At 38.9% G+C, this 21,815-nt stretch overlaps 1 protein-coding gene and 7 non-coding genes across 8 annotated transcripts; 1 reads left to right on the top strand and 7 right to left on the bottom strand.

Moving 5' to 3' along the window:
• The first annotated feature begins 467 nt into the window (after nt 1–467).
• On the top strand, nt 468–11,264 carry LOC124114536 (mannan endo-1,4-beta-mannosidase-like). Its single transcript, XM_046475164.2, has 9 exons — nt 468–543; nt 1,319–1,373; nt 5,636–5,695; nt 6,101–6,286; nt 6,545–6,748; nt 7,312–7,531; nt 9,047–9,194; nt 9,640–9,711; nt 11,005–11,264. Exons 1-9 carry the CDS (start codon nt 499–501, stop codon nt 11,254–11,256), a joined length of 1,242 nt encoding a protein of 413 aa, XP_046331120.2. The 5' UTR covers nt 468–498; the 3' UTR covers nt 11,257–11,264.
• Nucleotides 11,265–12,941: 1,677 nt separating this feature from the next.
• Nucleotides 12,942–13,056, bottom strand: Trnal-caa. The gene is made up of 2 exons: nt 13,019–13,056; nt 12,942–12,987 (listed from the first exon to the last, which is right to left on the bottom strand). It is a non-coding gene; the product is annotated as a tRNA-Leu (tRNA).
• A 371-nt stretch (nt 13,057–13,427) lies between these two features.
• Trnay-gua lies at nt 13,428–13,518 on the bottom strand. The gene is given in 2 exon segments: nt 13,428–13,463; nt 13,482–13,518. It is a non-coding gene; the product is annotated as a tRNA-Tyr (tRNA).
• Nucleotides 13,519–15,054: 1,536 nt separating this feature from the next.
• Nucleotides 15,055–15,169, bottom strand: Trnal-caa. The gene is made up of 2 exons: nt 15,132–15,169; nt 15,055–15,100 (listed from the first exon to the last, which is right to left on the bottom strand). It is a non-coding gene; the product is annotated as a tRNA-Leu (tRNA).
• Nucleotides 15,170–17,168: 1,999 nt separating this feature from the next.
• On the bottom strand, nt 17,169–17,283 carry Trnal-caa. Its single transcript has 2 exons — nt 17,246–17,283; nt 17,169–17,214 (listed from the first exon to the last, which is right to left on the bottom strand). It is a non-coding gene; the product is annotated as a tRNA-Leu (tRNA).
• Nucleotides 17,284–17,654: 371 nt separating this feature from the next.
• Nucleotides 17,655–17,745, bottom strand: Trnay-gua. Its single transcript is given in 2 exon segments — nt 17,655–17,690; nt 17,709–17,745. It is a non-coding gene; the product is annotated as a tRNA-Tyr (tRNA).
• Nucleotides 17,746–19,298: 1,553 nt separating this feature from the next.
• Trnal-caa lies at nt 19,299–19,413 on the bottom strand. The gene is made up of 2 exons: nt 19,376–19,413; nt 19,299–19,344 (listed from the first exon to the last, which is right to left on the bottom strand). It is a non-coding gene; the product is annotated as a tRNA-Leu (tRNA).
• Nucleotides 19,414–19,784: 371 nt separating this feature from the next.
• Nucleotides 19,785–19,875, bottom strand: Trnay-gua. Its single transcript is given in 2 exon segments — nt 19,785–19,820; nt 19,839–19,875. It is a non-coding gene; the product is annotated as a tRNA-Tyr (tRNA).
• Between the last annotated feature and the right edge of the window lie 1,940 nt (nt 19,876–21,815).

Here is a 21,815-nt window from a genome sequence, read left to right as displayed (position 1 = left end):
GTCAACAGTGTCACCATCCTTGGATCCATCTGTAATTATAGATTTGTAAGTGTTTGTTTGTTTGTTTTTGGTTTAACGCCGTACTCTGCAATATTCAAGCTATATGACGGCGGTCTGTAAGTAATCGAGTCTGGACCAGACAATCCAGTGATTGACAACATGAGCATCGATCCACGCAATTAGTATTGATGAGATGCATCAACCAAGTCAGCGAGCCTGACCACCCGATCCCGTTAGTCGCCTTTTACAGCAAGCATGGGTTGCTGAGGATCTATTCTACACCGGATCTTCAACAGTTCGCCGTGACATCTACGAGCCTGTATGTAGGTACTCCGGGGTTCAGAGGTTCCCTTCACAAAACGAGTGTCAATGTTGGTGTAGAGTAACGGCTGCAGTGAGATAATTATCGGAGTCCAACTGTCACACATGCGCAGACACTGCTGTATATCCAAGGTCGTGTGCTAAATAAAGTACTTATCTTGAGGAATCCATGCATACATGATAGTGCAACATTTAATGTTGACATACTTCCTCAAGATGAAGGTAGGTTTGTATATTATGTCGAGTTATAGGATAGATATATTTCAGAGTAACTGCTGTTCATGTGTTTTGACTGGAAACGTACTTTGAAACCACTGAAAAAATTAAAAACAACTATTTTTCCCAATATATACCACACTTATTGAGCCATATGATTGCGAATTTAAGGCAGTTTGACGATCTTTCGTGGATGTTATATTCTATAGGGGCGGTCTGGTAGCCTAGTGGTTACAGCGTCCGTCCGTACCGGAATCAGGTTTTTATTACCCATATGGCCACAATGGGTAAACCCCATTCCTATCAACTCTACCAATACAAAAGATATCTTTGTTCGTGACTACAGATACTGAGAGTGAATATTGTCATCACGGGTAATTATAAGGCACAAAACGCAGGTGTATACACCACTGTACACACACGTCACATGCTCAAAGTAGAATGCATACAGGTTAATCTTCAGTCACAAAATGTAGTTTCCTTTTGTTATGATCTTAAACAGTATGCACTCTTGGCAGCTGTTAGTTGTGTCAAATCTGGTGCTATCAATACCCGGAAAACAATTCTGGCAGGAACCTAGGAGGGTGCTCATTACATTACCTCCATAACTGTGGGGACGGTAAGAACCAGTCCATAGTAACCTTGACTTTTCGTCATGAAAAGTCAACGATGCAAGGTTAAGGTGACTTGGCTCATTATGTCTTATTGCGCCAGATGGATCATTTCTCACATTTGCGAATAAAATAAACTTTATTCAAGTAAGCATTTTCTGCCTTTGCAGCTACAGCTTAACGGATGTGTGTTGTTGATACTTGCTGGTTTTGCCAGCTGTTATGGTAAGTGTACATAACCTTATTTATCATATAATGGGCAGGTTCTCGGCAGGATAAAGCCAACGGATAAAAACGATATCCGTTGGGGTCATATGCGGAAAGAGATGCAAATATCAAAGGTCAAGTAGGACTACTTTCACTGTTTATAAACAAACATGGCGTCGTCCTCGTCATTCGGCGATCGAGTCAAAAGTAACCATCGGGAATCTGGATAAACAACAGGGATAATTGCTATCATTATCAAAAGAACAGTCTAATATACTGAAAATCAGTGTCTAACTGTGACGTAGCTAAGGCATTTTATAAGTTTTGGCTACTTTGGAGGTATAAATTTCGAAACAATTTTGCGAGGGCACGAGGCCTAGCCAAGCGGGATCAGTAGCAATATCTGTGCTTGTAGACCTCTGCGACTTGAAACCTTCTCCACAAATTAAAATAGTTGGATTTGGCAGAAATATGTTTGAATTGTTACCTTGTTTGGTTTTGTCGCTGTGTGTACATCTGACTACACTTCTTAACCTTATGACAGGACAGACCGACTGTCAACAACGTCTGTCCGTGCCCGTGACGTCTCATAGACTAGGGTTAGAGTAGCTTCCCTTTGACAAAGGGCAGTTACTCTAGCGGACAGACCGATGGATTGGCGCGAAAGGCAATTAAAAACAACTGTTGTTTTGCGTATATGTTGCTTCGCCACTGTATAAGAAAGATATTTCAGTTGGAACTATATTGGCTACTGTCACTGTCCGACTGACACATCACTTACCCTGTGACGTAATAAATATTAAAGCGCGCATTCCAGGAAAACTCGCAATGTTTCGGTAATGTTTGTGAGAGAGGGATAGCGATTTTAAAGCACAGAATTAAAGCATGACATTATATGATAAAGAGGTTATCACGCTTGTGTGTTTGGGGATGGTAAATATCCTGTATTAGGAATAAACACTATGTATTTAGCTCGCCAAGGCTCGCTAAATACAATGTTTATTCCTAATGCGGGATATTTACCATACCCAAACACACTCGCGTGATAACCTCTATGTATGTAAGTCACATTTTTCCATCGATGTATAGAAGAAGAAGAAGAAGAAGTTTATTCATGAATGAAGGCCACATGGCCCAGAGTTCATTTACAGGAATAATATATGCTATGCACATGCACGAATTTTCTTACAACAAACGTTCATATTTTTTACATTTGTATTTACATAGGTAAATGTATTTTTAAATATATGGACAACAGAATCACGTCTTGTAGATAGAAGACTGATAGATTTTGGAACAGATGGTTGTACATGGTAACATTTTGGAATTAAATTTTCTCTACTAATTTTATAAAAAGGACAAATTAACAAAAATGGTATTCATTTTCTACTTCATAGCGGTAACATTTCATACATAAACTAAACGATGACTCTGTGGTTGTATTAAATCGAGTTTTCTGTTCATTTAGATTATGGCTTAAACAACAGAATTTACATAAAGCTCTAAGAAGATCACTTACACATGCTAAAGTAGACAGATATATTTTTTGGTTCGATAAGTGATTAATGAGATGAAAAACATCAAGGAAATAAGAATTGGTGATTTTGTAATGTCAGTTTTGGACTTCTTTATCTTCACATCGTTGTTTGAATATAACCATGAAGCATGTCATATCGCCGCAATCCTGAGACAACCACACATATGAAAACCCAGTTTGAAACAATAATTGTCTTATATAAGAAACCCAGTTAGTTTGACCATTTTCGTCAAATGCTTTTAACACATGGTAACAGGCATACGGATATCTTGTTTCATGTAATCTAAGCAGTCGACACCAGTACTTAATACAACGACTGTAATAGTGTACACACAGTGATGTTCTTCCCAGCTCTCCTAGAATTGCATTTGTTGATGTTCTTTTACCAACGGAAAGAACACTTTTAAAGATATTACACTAAACCTTTTCAATGCCTTTTTTTTAGGCACATCTCCAAATTTCTGAGCCATATAAAATAACAGGAAGAATCTTTGAATCAAATATTTTAGCAGCAGTAGAAAATGGGAGAGATGGGAATTTCTTTATCATATTTAACACAGGAAAAGTCGCTTTCCTTGCTTGAATAGCTAGTGTATCACATGATTTAGTCCAAACAAGCCTTGAAGAGAATAGTAGACCAAAGTATTTGAAATATTATACAACTTCAATTTGCGAACCTTTATAAAAACATTTCTCAGTTTTCCTCAGATAACCACCCTTTCTAAAAACTATGACTTTTGTCTTATCTAAATTAACGTCAAGGCCCCATTTGTCACGATAAGAGCCTAAAGCATCTAGTTTTCTCTGCAGTCCAATTACACAATTATCAATAAGAGGGACATCATTTAGCAATTAATAATAACATGATTTCATCAAAATTATCTTTCACAAATATGCCTCTTAGCCCAGGAATCTCCATTTCACGTACAAACGCGTTTATAAAAAGTATAAAAAGAACAGGACTCAAGTGCATCCTTGTCTAACACCACTTGTTGCGTTAAACAAACTTGTTTTCACATCTTCAACCCTTACACGGGCTTTTATATTTTCATACATATTTCTAAGGATAATAAACATTTTACCATGAACACCTCTATTTAATAACACATATAACAATTTATTTCGATCTACATAGTCGAAGGCTTTTCTCAAGTCTATGGAACAAGCATACAATCTGTGGGGGTTTTTTTTGTGGTTTGATTTTTTAATTTTTTTTGGATATTTCTGACATAGGGATTGTAGAACAAAAAATTGATCAGTGGTGGAATAAGCATTTCTAAATCCCGCTTGTGCTTCATGTAGCATATCATTAACTTCGACCCAGTTTCGTATTCTCAGTTCCAGTACTGAAGTGAAAATTTTCCCAATGATATTTAGAAGCGAAATTCCCCTGTAATTATCTGGATTTCGAGCGTCACCTTTTTTTTACAGTGGGATAATCATTCCTATATTTCACTCATCTGGAAATCTGCCCCATCAAATACAGAATTATGAAGTATATCTAAATATGACACAACGGAAAGATCATTTTTATAAAGTTCAGAAGGAACACCGTCAATACCAGGTGCTTTACCAGACTTTAAACTTCTAATAGCTGCCCTTATTTCATCGTCATTAATGGCTTCGGACAGTATATGTGTAGTATTATAATTCTCACAGTTATCATAACCATCTTTCACATTTATATCAAAATCACTATGTGTTTCTGTATCTTTGATATTTAGCAATGTTTTTAAGTAGTTGTACCAATCAGGACTTGATACATTGTTGTGAACACTGTTAGAGCGAAGCAAGGATTTGATCTTTCTCCAGAACATTTTACAGTCGTTTGACTGTACGACAGATTCAATCTCGTGTACGACAGACATTTTAAAAGCTTTTTTCTTTTCATAACACAATAAACGGCATATCTTCTTTGCTGTCAGGTAATTTTCTAAATTTTCCCAAAATCTGTAGTTCCTTAGAAAATCTAAACTTCTTTCTCTTGGCACATTAACATTCAGATTCAAACCATGGAGGTTGTCTTACTCTATCATATGATCTATTTCTATTTATAACTTTAGAGTGATCGCCAGCATATTGGTGTAATTCGACAATTTTAGCAGTCGCTGCATTTACATTCGTATGTACAACATCAAGTAAATCATTAACTATGTGACTGCCCATATCAGAGTTTAATCGACTTTTAAACTCTTCATTACCGTAATCATGCCATTGGAACTTGAGTATTGTTTCGGAATCAAGATCAGTCTGCCTGTGATATGGCCCACTATGGGAAAGACATGGAAGTTGTAGCTCCACATGAAACTGGTAGATGATCAGAATCCGGTCTAGAGTGAACAGCTAGATCTATGATATATTGGAACATGTTTGATGATCCGATAAAGTAGTCTACCAAGCTAGTACTCCTATTACTGACACATGTAATATATATATATATATATATATATATATATATATATATATATATATATATATATGTTTGTGTATGTATGTATGTATGTATGTATGTGTATATATATATATGTGTATGTATATATATATATATATATATATATATATATATATATATATATATTGTTATCTTATTAGATTTGTTGTCTTTACATGTACGTATATATATGTGTGTGTGCGTGCGTGCGTGCGTGCGTGCGTGCGCGTGTGCGTATCATGAAGCATCTACGTCCTTTTATAGACAATCCATTTAAATATATTTCGTCATCGACATGAATGCATTTTTCAGACACAACCGCAGGACTTTCTTACAGAACTCGCGCGACCGGGTACACTGTTGCGGCAAGAAGTAAGACGACATTTGTGATTTAAAGAGATGACATTGTTCGTGCTCAACTATACTAATTTTTCACATTCGATCTCCAGTGTTTGTAAGTGGGTTGTCAGCCTTAATACACACAAACACAACAGCAACCAAGAACACAGTGGATACGTTAACCTTTATCTTCAAAATTCACTGATTTAGACGATGGATATTGAGACACAAAATATTACCCGTTTCAAAAAGTCATTGCCCCAAAAGCACAGGACCAACAACTGCCTGAACATTAGATAGTACCAATGAAATATTGCCACACCATCTTTTAAGAGATTGCCAGGTGAAAAATTACTTTGAACGTGAAATAACTTTGACGCCAGTTCCTAGAGAAATGGTTTTGAGCATTTTCTGGTACCAAACATATTTTGTTCCAAGATGGCGGCCGTTTAAAGATCCAAGGAAAGCACTTTGTTAAAGATGGGCAGCGCGTATTTTTGTCTGGCGTTAATCTGGCATGGATAGCGTATGGGTACGACTTCGGCGACGGCCAATACCAAAACAGACGTGATAGGTTCGAACACTACCTCAAACTCGTGAGCGACAACGGCGGAAACTCTATCAGTAAGTACAAATGGTAAACACTAAACTTCTAATTTGCTTTAAGGCGTATTTTCGCCAACGCCATCCTTTCACATTTAATGTAGAGTTGCCTAATGTGTAGCAGCACACATAAAGTGATATGTTGTCTGAACAGGTTGCAAGTTTTATAATACCTACATTATTTCATCTACCTACAGCCTATCATGCACGTTTTAAGTAATATTCTTCATAACACATGGTGAAGTTATGTTGGATGCTGGTATGAATCCTATATTCCAGGAGTGTGGGTTCACATCGAGGGGGCCACATCACCCGCCTTCAACGACAAGGGATACGTTGTTGGTCTTGATCACAAGGGGACATTCCTGAGTGACATGCACGAATATCTGGAGTCAGCCAGAAAGTACAACATCCTGGTGTTCTTCTGTCTTTGGAACGCTGCTGTGAAACAGAACCACGCCCACATGGACGGACTTATAAAAGGTACAACTGATACAGGAGTTCTTCGGACGGCAATCTGCTCAGCCAAGTTTCGGAATACCCAGTGTCATACAAGTGGGTACCTGGGTGATATGACGGGTCCATTGCACTGGAAATAGAATGTTGGGTGCAAAATGTCAGATGTGGATGAATTCTCACCTCATCCAGAAAAAATGACCATTCATGATGCAGCACAAACAACCATGACCCGTGAAGATCCGGGGTAAAATAGGTCTTCAGCAACCCATGCTTGCCGTAAATGGCGACTATGCTTGTCGTAAGAGACGACTAACGGGATCGGGTGGTCAGGACCGCTGACTTGGTTGATGCATCTCATCGTAACCCAAATAGCGTGGATCGATGCTCATGATGTCAATCACTGGATTGTGTGGTCCAGACTCGATTATTTACAGACCGCCGTCATATAGCTGGAATATTGCTGAGTGCGGCGTTAAACAACAAACAAACAAAAGACAAACAAGAAACAACCGTGTTCAGTCTGCCCTGTCGTGTTCTTTCACATACTTAATAAGACAGATGGTCGTTTTAATGCCTACTCTCCTCAGACATGAGCAAGCTACAGACTTACCTTGACAAGGCCCTCATCCCGTGGGTGAAGGCGGTGAAGGACGAGCCTGCCATGGGGGGCTGGGACATCATCAACGAGATGGAGGGGGAGATGAAGAAGAACTTGGTCAGTTCAGACCCGTGTTACGACACGACCGCACTTGCCCGCTCTGGAACTGGCTGGGCAGGACAGCTTTACTCGCCACAAGAGTTTCAGATGTTAGTGAAACTAAAAACGATGTACATGCGATCCTTTTCAAGCCTGTCAATACCCATGTCGTCATGGAGACGACATCAAAATGGAACATTTTTTTTCCGATAGGCATGTTAAAGTCTCTTAACGTTTTGTCTGATACCTCTGGACGAAAAATCACAAACCTTGCACCATAGCTATTCTGACACCTTGATCCGACCTTGATTTTGTTTTCAATATTCTTCTTGGGCAACGGTATTGAATAACCCATGCATAATCATGACACTCATATGGATTGTTTTTAGAAAAAGAACGGCATTGGCACATGGGTAGTATGTAGCAGAGCTCAGCGTACAGTTACGTTTGTCTGCTATATTCTGAATACTGACCCTCATGTCATCTTTACCTTTGTCTCCTCTTATCAGGCTGAAATTTGTAATGCATGTTACTTACAATGATGAAGCCATAGGCCATTGTCAAATAGTTAATTGTAATGATATTAAACAAATATCTTCAAATGGGTATACATTTCGATTGCAAAAAAATCTCTGGAAAATGAAAGATACGTTCATATGGTACAGTTGGAATCGTACGATGAACTCTTGTGTCTTGTTATTTAGAAATTCTTTTTTCGGATTTACTAGTGGCTCCAAGTTAAAAGCCTCCGTGAATCAGCGAAAGGAAAGTGTCCTTTATTCTCACAGTATTGTGCAATACCATAAAAACATAGTTGATATGTGGAAAACTTGAATCGAAAAGACTTTGATTGTCTTTTCTTTTTTAATATGAAGTAGATGAGTTCCAATCTACAGTCATATTCTTTTACGATCTATTGTCATACGCTTGGGAAAAGTGCAGGTATCTGTACTGACGCTTTGCATTGAAAGAATACAGAACTTTCACCCCATAACGTCAACACTGTATCTTGTCGTGCGAGATGATCTGTTTCATCAACATGGATGGTCCACTGTACCGGTACAATCTCATGCATTTGTCGAAGACTTTTTCGGACGTTATGTTAATCCATTTTCATATGTATAAATGAAAAAATGCGAAGAAAGTGGACTACAACCATCGTCACAGTCACATAAGTATGCCGAATGATGCTGGTGGTGGTGAGGTTACTGCTGCGACGAAAGCTGTTGCTGCTGCTTCTGCTGCTGAGGGTGTTGCTGCTGTTGCTGCTGCTGCTGTGAATAGTGCTGTGACGAGTTCTGCTGCTGCTTCTGCTGCTTTGGGTGTTGTTGCTGCTGGTGCCTTTGCCTCTGTTACTGTGGGTGTTGTTGCTGCTGCTGAGGGTGTTGCTACTACTGCTACTACTGCTTCTGCTGCTGTGGGTGGTGTTGCTGCTGGTAAGGGTGTTGCTACTACTGCTTCTGCTGCTGTGGGTGGTGTTGCTGTGGATGATGGTTCAGTCCGCCGTGTTAGTTTTTGTTTTTTGGGGTCAAATAGAGTGGATGGTTCAGCCTGTTTCCGTTGCCTGTGTCCATCCTGTTTCCTTCCTTTTTCCACATGTAGTCCCATATGTTTTGTCATCATAGATTCATCAATCGCCAGGTAGCGGCTATCAAGTTAGCAGACCCGGAAGCTCTTGTGACTGCCGGCTCTGGTGCTGACATCAGCAACAAATTGGGTGGCCAAAACTACTACAGTGACAACTGCCTCATCAAATCTGGCGGCCAAAGAATGGTCAGTGGCTGTCTGAATACGAACTCTTCGCACGTTGTTATATTTAGGCTGGAGTGAGTGTGTATGGTGTTACGCCGCTTTTAGCAATATTCCAGCAATATCACGGCGGGGGATACCAGCAATAGGCTTCACACATTGTACCCATGTCGGGAATCGAACCCAGGTCTTCGGAGTGACGAGCGAACGCTTTAACCACTAGGCTACCCGACCGCCCCTATTTAGGCTGGAGTGCAGCAGTGTAGAGGAAGGTACACCAGTAAGAGTAATAGCAATGAGTTCGTTTTTCAGTCATAGGAAGTGTCCATCTTGTCATATGCGTACACGTGAATTTCAGTGGGACATCTCTACGACTGTTTTGAAAGACATTCTGAAAATGGTCCTCTCTTCACTAGCAGAGTGAAACGGGTTTGTTCAATCTGTTTTTCATGCCGCATCTTCATTTCAGGGGACTTTGAGCTTCTACGCTGTTCATACCTACGACTGGCAGGGCAAGTTCGCCTCCGACTCACCGTTTCTGGTAAATGGGAACAATGTGTTTAGGGGCCCATGATTTAATATTATGAGGCCTGGGATTTGTTGTCAACAGAATACGTTAAGGCCACTGCTTCAAAGCATATATTTTCTTCTCTGAAAGAGAAGCAAAAACAGTTAGTTTTTCTCTTCCCAATATATTATTTCCAGGACATATAGCATGTGCAGTCTACCATTTCCTTGAAAAATTATTTTTCCAGTCGGTCACTAAGTGGGTAGTGTTTCGATCAAAGATGTCTTTTTCCACAGCCAGTATATTTTGTTAATAATTGCCCAGTCTTACAGGAAATGCATATACACAATCTAGACAGGGTATATATCATACGTTATCCGCCGGTGTGCTCTTGGTGCTGCTATAAATGCATAATAAAACCACCTGTTTTATTTAGGCAGCTGCCTTGCAGTGTTTTTCAGTATTCGTTCTCCACTTTGCTCCACTTTATATGTTCCGTTACCATGGTGATACCCCGGCGCACAGAAACCCGCACATTTCGACAGTCAGTCAAACTCGAAATGGCAAAGTCATACAATCATAATTGAAAGTAGAAATTGGAATTCCGAACTGTACCTTTGGCAAATGTTGGAGGATCCGAATCAAAATCGGTAGATACGTCCACTGCAGACACAGCTCACTAGCTAACCAAATCGGCCAATAGATTCAGTCTGAAATCACAAACATACAGACATGAGTTTTCGAAGAAAGGGCAAAACAGTGAACGATAAATTCACTTTTAACTTGAATTGGAAGATGCTAAGTATTGCATGAGTGAGTGAGTTGGGTTTAGCGCCGCTTTTAACAGTATTCCAGTTATATCACGGCGTGTCAGCTTAATATGGGAGGAAAGACCCAAGTGATGCATGTCTCAGGTGAAACCCACGAGCACGGGTATGGTGCTGACAAACCTAGAAACATAATCGGAGCGAACCGGGATTCGAACCCTAAATCATAGGTTTCTGGTGTGCCCAAGGGACGCAACTCTGCGCAGCGAATTGCGGCGCCTTAGACGGCTGTTCTGCTGAGACAGGACAAGAAATGTTAGTAAGCTAAATAGCTTCAGAGTCTTGTCTCCGGGAACGTAGCCAAACAATGCGCTTGATCCGTTGTTTATTTCCATGTAGTGCAAATACATTTGATATCGGAACTGAAAAGCCACAGACCCCTCGTAAAATATAGTTCACGCCCGGGTTTGTAATAAATCATGATAGGTGCACAATAAAGTACGAAAAGCACTGAATCACTTCTTCAAACTGAAAATATAACAGTCTGTATAATCCTCAGCACTCAGCATCCGACTATGGGGCCGACCGACCAATCATCATCGGAGAATTCAGCCAGGTCAAAGGAGCAGGAAGGAAGATTGAAGACATGTTCCAATGGGCCTACGATAAAGGGTATGCCGGAGCGTGGAGCTGGCAAGCCCTGGCGACTGGGGACGGATCTGACACCATCGACACCCAGATGAAGGCTCTCCGCTACATGAGGAACAAGACCGATCAGACCAAAGGTGGCCTGGTCACAATAAAGCTGTAGTTGATGTATTTGTCGGAATGTGCTACTGTAACTTATGAACTGACCATTTGATACTCTGGGTGTGGAGATGAAGATGGCGGGGTTGGACAATAATTTTGCCTCAGGCTTAAAGAAGAAAAATAAATACGTTCTTTGGTTCCATGTTTACAAGACAACAACTGCAGTGACCAAAGTGATATTCTGTTTATGGCAAATCATATCAGCACCCGCTAACGCCCCCAACCCCAACCCCCACCCCAACCCCAACAATATCAACTGATCGATCTCTTTACATCATTTGGTGATTACAGTTGACAATCTGCAGATCGATGTTTCACACCTGCTCCGACAGTAGTCCGGTAGTTGCCCAAACTATGGTTTGCCTTTTTTGCAAGCAAATGACAATACCAATGGTTATTGCCTATGGGACGTTTTACGAAGTAGATCTGGGCTTTGGGTCTCAACGTGATGCAATGTGTAAAATTTCATAGAGAACTGGAAAATGATGTTTTGGTGTGAAACACTCATTCACTATGCACTACAACTTTCCGCAGTTTTTAGTGAGTAAGTGAGTGAGTGAGTTGGCTTTTAACAGTATTCCAGTTATATCACGTACTGTCAGCTTGGTGTGGGAGGAAAGCCCGAAGTAATGCAGGTCTTAGACGTTTATCACTTTGATGAAACCCACGAGCACGGGTATGGTACTGACAAACCTAGAAACTGGGATTCGAACCCACAGCGAATTGCGGCGCTTTATGCGACTGGGCCACCCGTGCCCCCAGGTGCATTTTAGAGTACCACTGAATATATATGCCAAGCAATAAAGCGTTTAATAACTCCATGTATAGCCATTTCCATTTTCGCGAACATCTGGTACCATCACTATTTGATAGCTTATTCCTAAACCCATGCTCATGATATAGTCGGAACCGGTACTGTGAGGTGGATTATATGTCGTGAAATCTTTAGCCACCAAGTAAGAAAAGTGTGGCTTTGATTTGGTTTTGTATATCGTCAACAATCGCCAGATGTACAATGCAAAGCAGAATACAAAGATCACTGAATTTTCAGAGCTTAAATCTTAACCTCAATGCCTTCATAAAATTCCGACACCACCGAAAACCAATCACCCACCCCTACATCCTAGTGTGAGAGAGGAGGATGGTTAAACACTTTCCATAAAGCCTACTTCTTGCCTAAATGCATTTCCCCAAAACTTTACATATATGTTATCGTTTGTTTGTTTATTTGTTGTTTAACGCCACACTTGGCAATATTCCAGCTATATGATGGAAGTAGACTTAGAATAGGTCTTCAGCAACCCATGTTTGTCCTAAGAAGCGACTAACGGGATCGGGTGGTCATGCTCACGGACTTGGTTGATGCATGTTATCGTATACTATTTGCGTGGATCGAAGCTCATGATATCAATCACTGGATTGTCTGGTACAAACTCGATTATTTACAGACCGCTGTCATATAAATGGAATATTGCTGAGTGCGACGTTAAACAACAAACAAACAATAAAACAACAAAACATTCAACAATAATCGAAAGGGCTTAATCAAAGACATTTTGGTGTCAGAAGTTGGCTTTGAAAACAATAATGAAGTTAATTGCCATTATCATCTGGCCTATTAAGTAGTTATAACAACAAATAAGAAAATAGATAGAAACATGAACGAGAGAGAAGAATAAAAGTTTGTGTCAGAAGTGGGATTTGAACCCACGCCCACATTCGTGGACCAGAACACCCAATCTCTGTGTTAGAGAAGGCATAGCCTTGAGTCTGGCGCCTTAGACCACTCGGCCATCCTGACAGCTGTTTGGTAACCCACTGTACGGCGTATTTACTCTGGATACATCTTACAAGTGACAGAGTGTGGTCTCACGCCGTATTTTGTAGTATTTCAGCCATATTATTACATTCAAAGTAATTCAGTCATATCTGTGTATTCAATGTCAAACCCACAATTCCTTGTTCAAAGTTAACATCATCACGCAACCGAGCAAGTGGATTGCGTCACTCCGTGTATTTCAAATCTGCTTTCATTCACTGTAAAACAAAGAAATGGGCACCGAGTACAAATTATTCCATTTCCTCACCAACTTTTGACAATGATCCTTTGGATTAATTAAATTCACTTGACACGTGGTCAAAATGGAAAAATCTCCTATACGGATAAAAAGTTCCCGCGAGGCGGATTTGAACCACCGACCTAAGGATGTCAGATTTCAATAACCACTACAGTCCTCCGCTCTACCAACTGAGCTATCACGGGTCCGACCAACATAGAGAAACTTATGCGCTCAAACAATGATAAGTAGATCTATAGTCGACAGACAAACTAATGTTTAACACGGTATCCTCATAAACAGTGTAACACTCTTAATATCTACAGTTTGTATATACTTGAGAACCATGCAGGCATTTGAGGAGAATGGGTGAGTGAGTGAATGCCGACACCTGCACCATCTTTTAATTTCTTAGGATTATGTAATGATTTTTGTGGCTTCTATTTATTGAATTAACAACCGGCTGTGACTTCTTACAATGCTATAAATGACATAGGTCCTGTCGCCTCACCTGCCACCGTAGTCAGTTGGTATGGTTTGTTTAGGAAAGCGAATAAACTAGGACAATGAAGAACTGAATACCATGATATCTGCATTAAATTTTACGTTGGCATTTTTTGCGTTTCTAACTATAGCTACAGCTAAATATTGTACCCAGGCTTATTGATGGAGATATGCCACGCGTTAACTTGTGTGCCTCCTGTCCGCTTAAGATGACAAATTTGGATACTAAGCTGGACAAATATCAATAAATACGCTGTATGTGTTTGTCCTTTACAACATACAGCATAAGGTTTTGAAAAAAAGGTGTGTCATAAGTGGGATTTGATTTGTTTGTCTGTTTGTTTGTTGTTTAACGCCGCACTCAGCAATATTCCAGCTACCGTATATGACGGCGGTCTGTAAAAAGTGGGATTTGAACCCACGCCCACATCCGTGGACCAGAACATCCTGTCTCTGTGTTAGAGAAGGCCTTGTGTCTGGCGCCTTAGACATTTTTTTTCAAAAAGATACTTCAAATTTCTTCATTTGATTAACGGAAAATAAGAATCCATGTGGATCAAAAGACTGTAAAATGTAGAAATACTTCGGGTTTTTTAATGAAAGCGATTTTTTTAGGCACGTGGTCAAAATATTAACAAAGTTAAATGTTCTTAATTAATTTTCCAAATGGTCTGATGATTATTTATATGTCCCTGAATACATAAGGCTGAATTTGACAAAACATTTCTCTATGCGAAAATTAAACATCTAAATTTTTTTTATAAAATTCCTCAAAAGTGATTTTTGTAACATGGTAGATTTGTAACAGTTATCCGTACATACAGATCTGTGTATGGACTTTGTCCTACATATGAATATTTTCACTTTACAGTTAATTATGCAGTAAAATGTACACTAGTTTCACCATTTCGAGTACATCATGATTCATACACGTGTCAATGTAATAATGGTGAGGGAACGGATCAAGAATGCCTGAAATTAACTGCAGAATAATTGTAAATTTGTGATGATAAAATGTCCTCAAATAACCAAAATAAATATCAGCAGCAAATAGCTTTACAACAACAAACCATTCAACAATATCCGATTTTCAAGGGGTTCACCAAAACATAATGGTGTCAGAAGTTGGATTTCAACCAACATATTCAAGTTAATTACCATTATTATTTAGCGTATTAACTAGTTAAAACAACAAACAGGAAAACAGATGGAAACTATATAAGAAAGAATAAAAGTTGTGTCAGAAGTGGGATTTGAACCCACGCCCACATTCGTGGACCAGAACACCCAATCTCTATGTTAGAGAAGGCATAGCCTTGAGTCTGGCGCCTTAGACCACTCGGCCATCCTGACAGCTGTTTGGTAACCCACTGTACGGCGTATTTACTCTGGATACATCTTACAAGTGACAGAGTGTGGTCTCACGCCGTATTTTGTAGTATTTCAGCCATATTATTACATTCAAAGTAATTCAGTCATATCTGTGTATTCAATGTCAAACCCACAATTCCTTGTTCAAAGTTAACATCATCACGCAACCGAGCAAGTGGATTGCGTCACTCCGTGTATTTCAAATCTGCTTTCATTCACTGTAAAACAAAGAAATGGGCACCGAGTACAAATTATTCCATTTCCTCACCAACATTTGACAATGATCGTTTGGATTAATTAAATTCACTTGACACGTGGTCAAAATGGAAAAATCTCCTCTACGGATAAAAAGTTCCAGCGAGGCGGATTTGAACCACCGACCTAAGGATGTCAGATTTCAATAACCACTACAGTCCTCCGCTCTACCAACTGAGCTATCACGGGTCCGACCAACATAGAGAAACTTATGCGCTCAAACAATGATAAGTAGATCTATAGTCGACAGACAAACTAATGTTTAACACGGTATCCTCATAAACAGTGTAACACTCTTAATATCTACAGTTTGTATATACTTGAGAACCATGCAGGCATTTGAGGAGAATGGGTGAGTGAGTGAATGCCGACACCTGCACCATCTTTTAATTTCTTAGGATTATGTAATGATTTTTGTGGCTTCTATTTATTGAATTAACAACCGGCTGTGACTTCCTACAATGCTATAAATGACATAGGTCCTGTCGCCTCACCTGCCACCGTAGTCAGTTGGTATGGTTTGTTTAGGAAAGCGAATAAACTAGGACAATGAAGAACTGAATACCATGATATCTGCATTAAATTTTACGTTGGCATTTTTTGCGTTTCTAACTATAGCTACAGCTAAATATTGTACCCAGGCTTATTGATGGAGATATGCCACGCGTTAACTTGTGTGCCTCCTGTCCGCTTAAGATGACAAATTTGGATACTAAGCTGGACAAATATCAATAAATACGCTGTATGTGTTTGTCCTTTACAACATACAGCATAAGGTTTTGAAAAAAAGGTGTGTCATAAGTGGGATTTGATTTGTTTGTCTGTTTGTTTGTTGTTTAACGCCGCACTCAGCAATATTCCAGCTACCGTATATGACGGCGGTCTGTAAAAAGTGGGATTTGAACCCACGCCCACATCCGTGGACCAGAACACCCTGTCTCTGTGTTAGAGAAGGCCTTGTGTCTGGCGCCTTAGACATTTTTTTTCAAAAAGATACTTCAAATTTCTTCATTTGATTAACGGAAAATAAGAATCCATGTGGATCAAAAGACTGTAAAATGTAGAAATACTTCGGGTTTTTTAATGAAAGCGATTTTTTTAGGCACGTGGTCAAAATATTAACAAAGTTAAATGTTCTTAATTAATTTTCCAAATGGTCTGATGATTATTTATATGTCCCTGAATACATAAGGCTGAATTTGACAAAACATTTCTCTATGCGAAAATTAAACATCTAAATTTTTTTTATAAAATTCCTCAAAAGTGATTTTTGTAACATGGTAGATTTGTAACAGTTATCCGTACATACAGATCTGTGTATGGACTTTGTCCTACATATGAATATTTTCACTTTACAGTTAATTATGCAGTAAAATGTACACTAGTTTCACCATTTCGAGTACATCATGATTCATACACGTGTCAATGTAATAATGGTGAGGGAACGGATCAAGAATGCCTGAAATTAACTGCAGAATAATTGTAAATTTGTGATGATAAAATGTCCTCAAATAACCAAAATAAATATCAGCAGCAAATAGCTTTACAACAACAAACCATTCAACAATATCCGATTTTCAAGGGGTTCACCAAAACATAATGGTGTCAGAAGTTGGATTTCAACCAACATATTCAAGTTAATTACCATTATTATTTAGCGTATTAACTAGTTAAAACAACAAACAGGAAAACAGATGGAAACTATATAAGAAAGAATAAAAGTTTGTGTCAGAAGTGGGATTTGAACCCACGCCCACATTCGTGGACCAGAACACCCAATCTCTATGTTAGAGAAGGCATAGCCTTGAGTCTGGCGCCTTAGACCACTCGGCCATCCTGACAGCTGTTTGGTAACCCACTGTACGGCGTATTTACTCTGGATACATCTTACAAGTGACAGAGTGTGGTCTCACGCCGTATTTTGTAGTATTTCAGCCATATTATTACATTCAAAGTAATTCAGTCATATCTGTGTATTCAATGTCAAACCCACAATTCCTTGTTCAAAGTTAACATCATCACGCAACCGAGCAAGTGGATTGCGTCACTCCGTGTATTTCAAATCTGCTTTCATTCACTGTAAAACAAAGAAATGGGCACCGAGTACAAATTATTCCATTTCCTCACCAACATTTGACAATGATCGTTTGGATTAATTAAATTCACTTGACACGTGGTCAAAATGGAAAAATCTCCTCTACGGATAAAAAGTTCCCGCGAGGCGGATTTGAACCACCGACCTAAGGATGTCAGATTTCAATAACCACTACAGTCCTCCGCTCTACCAACTGAGCTATCACGGGGCCGACCAACATAGAGAAACTTATGCGCTCAAACAATGATAAGTAGATCTATAGTCGACAGACAAACTAATGTTTAACACGGTATCCTCATAAACAGTGTAACACTCTTAATATCTACAGTTTGTATATACTTGAGAACCATGCAGGCATTTGAGGAGAATGGGTGAGTGAGTGAATGCCGACACCTGCACCATCTTTTAATTTCTTAGGATTATGTAATGATTTTTGTGGCTTCTATTTATTGAATTAACAACCGGCTGTGACTTCCTACAATGCTATAAATGACATAGGCCCTGTCGCCTCACCTGCCACCGTAGTCAGTTGGTATGGTTTGTTTACGAAAGCGAATAAACTAGGACAATGAAGAACTGAATACCATGATATCTGCATACCATGATATCTGCATTAAATTTTACGTTGGCATTTTTTGCGTTTCTAACTATAGCTACAGCTAAATATTGTACCCAGGCTTATTGATGGAGATATGCCACGCGTTAACTTGTGTGCCTCCTGTCCGCTTAAGATGACAAATTTGGATACTAAGCTGGACAAATATCAATAAATACGCTGTATGTGTTTGTCCTTTACAACATACAGCATAAGGTTTTGAAAAAAAGGTGTGTCATAAGTGGGATTTGATTTGTTTGTCTGTTTGTTTGTTGTTTAACGCCGCACTCAGCAATATTCCAGCTACCGTATATGACGGCGGTCTGTAAAAAGTGGGATTTGAACCCACGCCCACATCCGTGGACCAGAACATCCTGTCTCTGTGTTAGAGAAGGCCTTGTGTCTGGCGCCTTAGACATTTTTTTTCAAAAAGATACTTCAAATTTCTTCATTTGATTAACGGAAAATAAGAATCCATGTGGATCAAAAGACTGTAAAATGTAGAAATACTTCGGGTTTTTTAATGAAAGCGATTTTTTTAGGCACGTGGTCAAAATATTAACAAAGTTAAATGTTCTTAATTAATTTTCCAAATGGTCTGATGATTATTTATATGTCCCTGAATACATAAGGCTGAATTTGACAAAACATTTCTCTATGCGAAAATTAAACATCTAAATTTTTTTTATAAAATTCCTCAAAAGTGATTTTTGTAACATGGTAGATTTGTAACAGTTATCCGTACATACAGATCTGTGTATGGACTTTGTCCTACATATGAATATTTTCACTTTACAGTTAATTATGCAGTAAAATGTACACTAGTTTCACCATTTCGAGTACATCATGATTCATACACGTGTCAATGTAATAATGGTGAGGGAACGGATCAAGAATGCCTGAAATTAACTGCAGAATAATTGTAAATTTGTGATGATAAAATGTCCTCAAATAACCAAAATAAATATCAGCAGCAAATAGCTTTACAACAACAAACCATTCAACAATATCCGATTTTCAAGGGGTTCACCAAAACATAATGGTGTCAGAAGTTGGATTTCAACCAACATATTCAAGTTAATTACCATTATTATTTAGCGTATTAACTAGTTAAAACAACAAACAGGAAAACAGATGGAAACTATATAAGAAAGAATAAAAGTTTGTGTCAGAAGTGGGATTTGAACCCACGCCCACATTCGTGGACCAGAACACCCAACCTCTATGTTAGAGAAGGCATAGCCTTGAGTCTGGCGCCTTAGACCACTCGGCCATCCTGACAGCTGTTTGGGCATACACTGTACGGCGTATTTACTCTGGATACATCTTACAAGTGACAGAGTGTGGTCTCACGCCGTATTTTGTAGCATTTCAGCCATATTATTACATTCAATGTAATTCACTCATATCTGTGTATTCAATGTCAAACCCACAATTCCTTGTTCAAAGTTAACATCATCACGCAAACGAGCAAGTGGATTGCGTCACTCCGTGTATTTCAAATCTGCTTTCATTCACTGTAAAACAAAGAAATGGGCACCGAGTACAAATTATTCCATTTCCTCACCAACATTTGACAATGATCGTTTGGATTAATTAAATTCACTTGACACGTGGTCAAAATGGAAAAATCTCCTCTACGGATAAAAAGTTCCCGCGAGGCGGATTTGAACCACCGACCTAAGGATGTCAGATTTCAATAACCACTACAGTCCTCCGCTCTACCAACTGAGCTATCACGGGGCCGACCAACATAGAGAAACTTATGCGCTCAAACAATGATAAGTAGATCTATAGTCGACAGACAAACTAATGTTTAACACGGTATCCTCATAAACAGTGTAACACTCTTAATATCTACAGTTAGTATATACTTGAGAACCATGCAGGCATTTGAGGAGAATGGGTGAGTGAATGCCGACACCTGCACCATCTTTTAATTTCTTAGGATTATGTAATGATTTTTGTCGCTTCTATTTATTGAATTAACAACCGGCTGTGACTTCCTACAATGCTATAAATGACATAGGTCCTGTCGCCTCACCTGCCACCGTAGTCAGTTGGTATGGTTTGTTTAGGAAAGCGAATAAACTAGGACAATGAAGAACTGAATACCATGATATCTGCATACCATGATATCTGCATTAAATTTTACGTTGGCATTTTTTGCGTTTCTAACTATAGCTACAGCTAAATATTGTACCCAGGCTTATTGATGGAGATATGCCACGCGTTAACTTGTGTGCCTCCTGTCATAACTGTTCACAAGGAAAAGTGAGGAAAACGTTTCACAGTGTAATGCAGATCCCAAATCCCACTTATGACACACCTTTTTTTCAAAACCTTATGCTGTATGTTGTAAAGGACAAACACATACAGCGTATTTATTGATATTTGTCCAGCTTAGTATCCAAATCCAAACACGCGTTAACTTGTGTGCCTCCTGTCCGCTTAAGATGACAAATTTGGATACTAAGCTGGACAAATATCAATAAATACGCTGTATGTGTTTGTCCTTTACAACATACAGCATAAGGTTTTGAAAAAAAGGTGTGTCATAAGTGGGATTTGGGATCTGCATTACACTGTGAAACGTTTTCCTCACTTTTCCTTGTGAACAGTTAATTTATTCTGCTGTGCTTTTTTTGTAATGTACACTTTAAATTAAATTTTACGTTGGCATTTGTTGCGTTTCTAACTATAGCTACAGCTAAATATATTGTACCCAGGCTTATTGATGGAGATATGCCACGCGTTAACTTGTGTGCCTCCTGTCCGCTTAAGATGACAAATTTGGATACTAAGCTGGACAAATATCAATAAATACGCTGTATGTGTTTGTCCTTTACAACATACAGCATAAGGTTTTGAAAAAAAGGTGTGTCATAAGTGGGATTTGATTTGTTTGTCTGTTTGTTTGTTGTTTAACGCCGCACTCAGCAATATTCCAGCTACCGTATATGACGGCGGTCTGTAAAAAGTGGGATTTGAACCCACGCCCACATCCGTGGACCAGAACACCCTGTCTCTGTGTTAGAGAAGGCCTTGTGTCTGGCGCCTTAGACATTTTTTTTCAAAAAGATACTTCAAATTTCTTCATTTGATTAACGGAAAATAAGAATCCATGTGGATCAAAAGACTGTAAAATGTAGAAATACTTCGGGTTTTTTAATGAAAGCGATTTTTTTAGGCACGTGGTCAAAATATTAACAAAGTTAAATGTTCTTAATTAATTTTCCAAATGGTCTGATGATTATTTATATGTCCCTGAATACATAAGGCTGAATTTGACAAAACATTTCTCTATGCGAAAATTAAACATCTAAATTTTTTTTATAAAATTCCTCAAAAGTGATTTTTGTAACATGGTAGATTTGTAACAGTTATCCGTACATACAGATCTGTGTATGGACTTTGTCCTACATATGAATATTTTCACTTTACAGTTAATTATGCAGTAAAATGTACACTAGTTTCACCATTTCGAGTACATCATGATTCATACACGTGTCAATGTAATAATGGTGAGGGAACGGATCAAGAATGCCTGAAATTAACTGCAGAATAATTGTAAATTTGTGATGATAAAATGTCCTCAAATAACCAAAATAAATATCAGCAGCAAATAGCTTTACAACAACAAACCATTCAACAATATCCGATTTTCAAGGGGTTCACCAAAA

The sequence above is a fragment of the Haliotis rufescens genome, unplaced genomic scaffold (assembly GCF_023055435.1).
Source record: "Haliotis rufescens isolate VD_foot unplaced genomic scaffold, xgHalRufe1.0.p SCAF_2, whole genome shotgun sequence".
NCBI lineage: Eukaryota > Metazoa > Mollusca > Gastropoda > Lepetellida > Haliotidae > Haliotis > Haliotis rufescens.
This window is presented reverse-complemented; position numbering and strand designations above follow the sequence as displayed.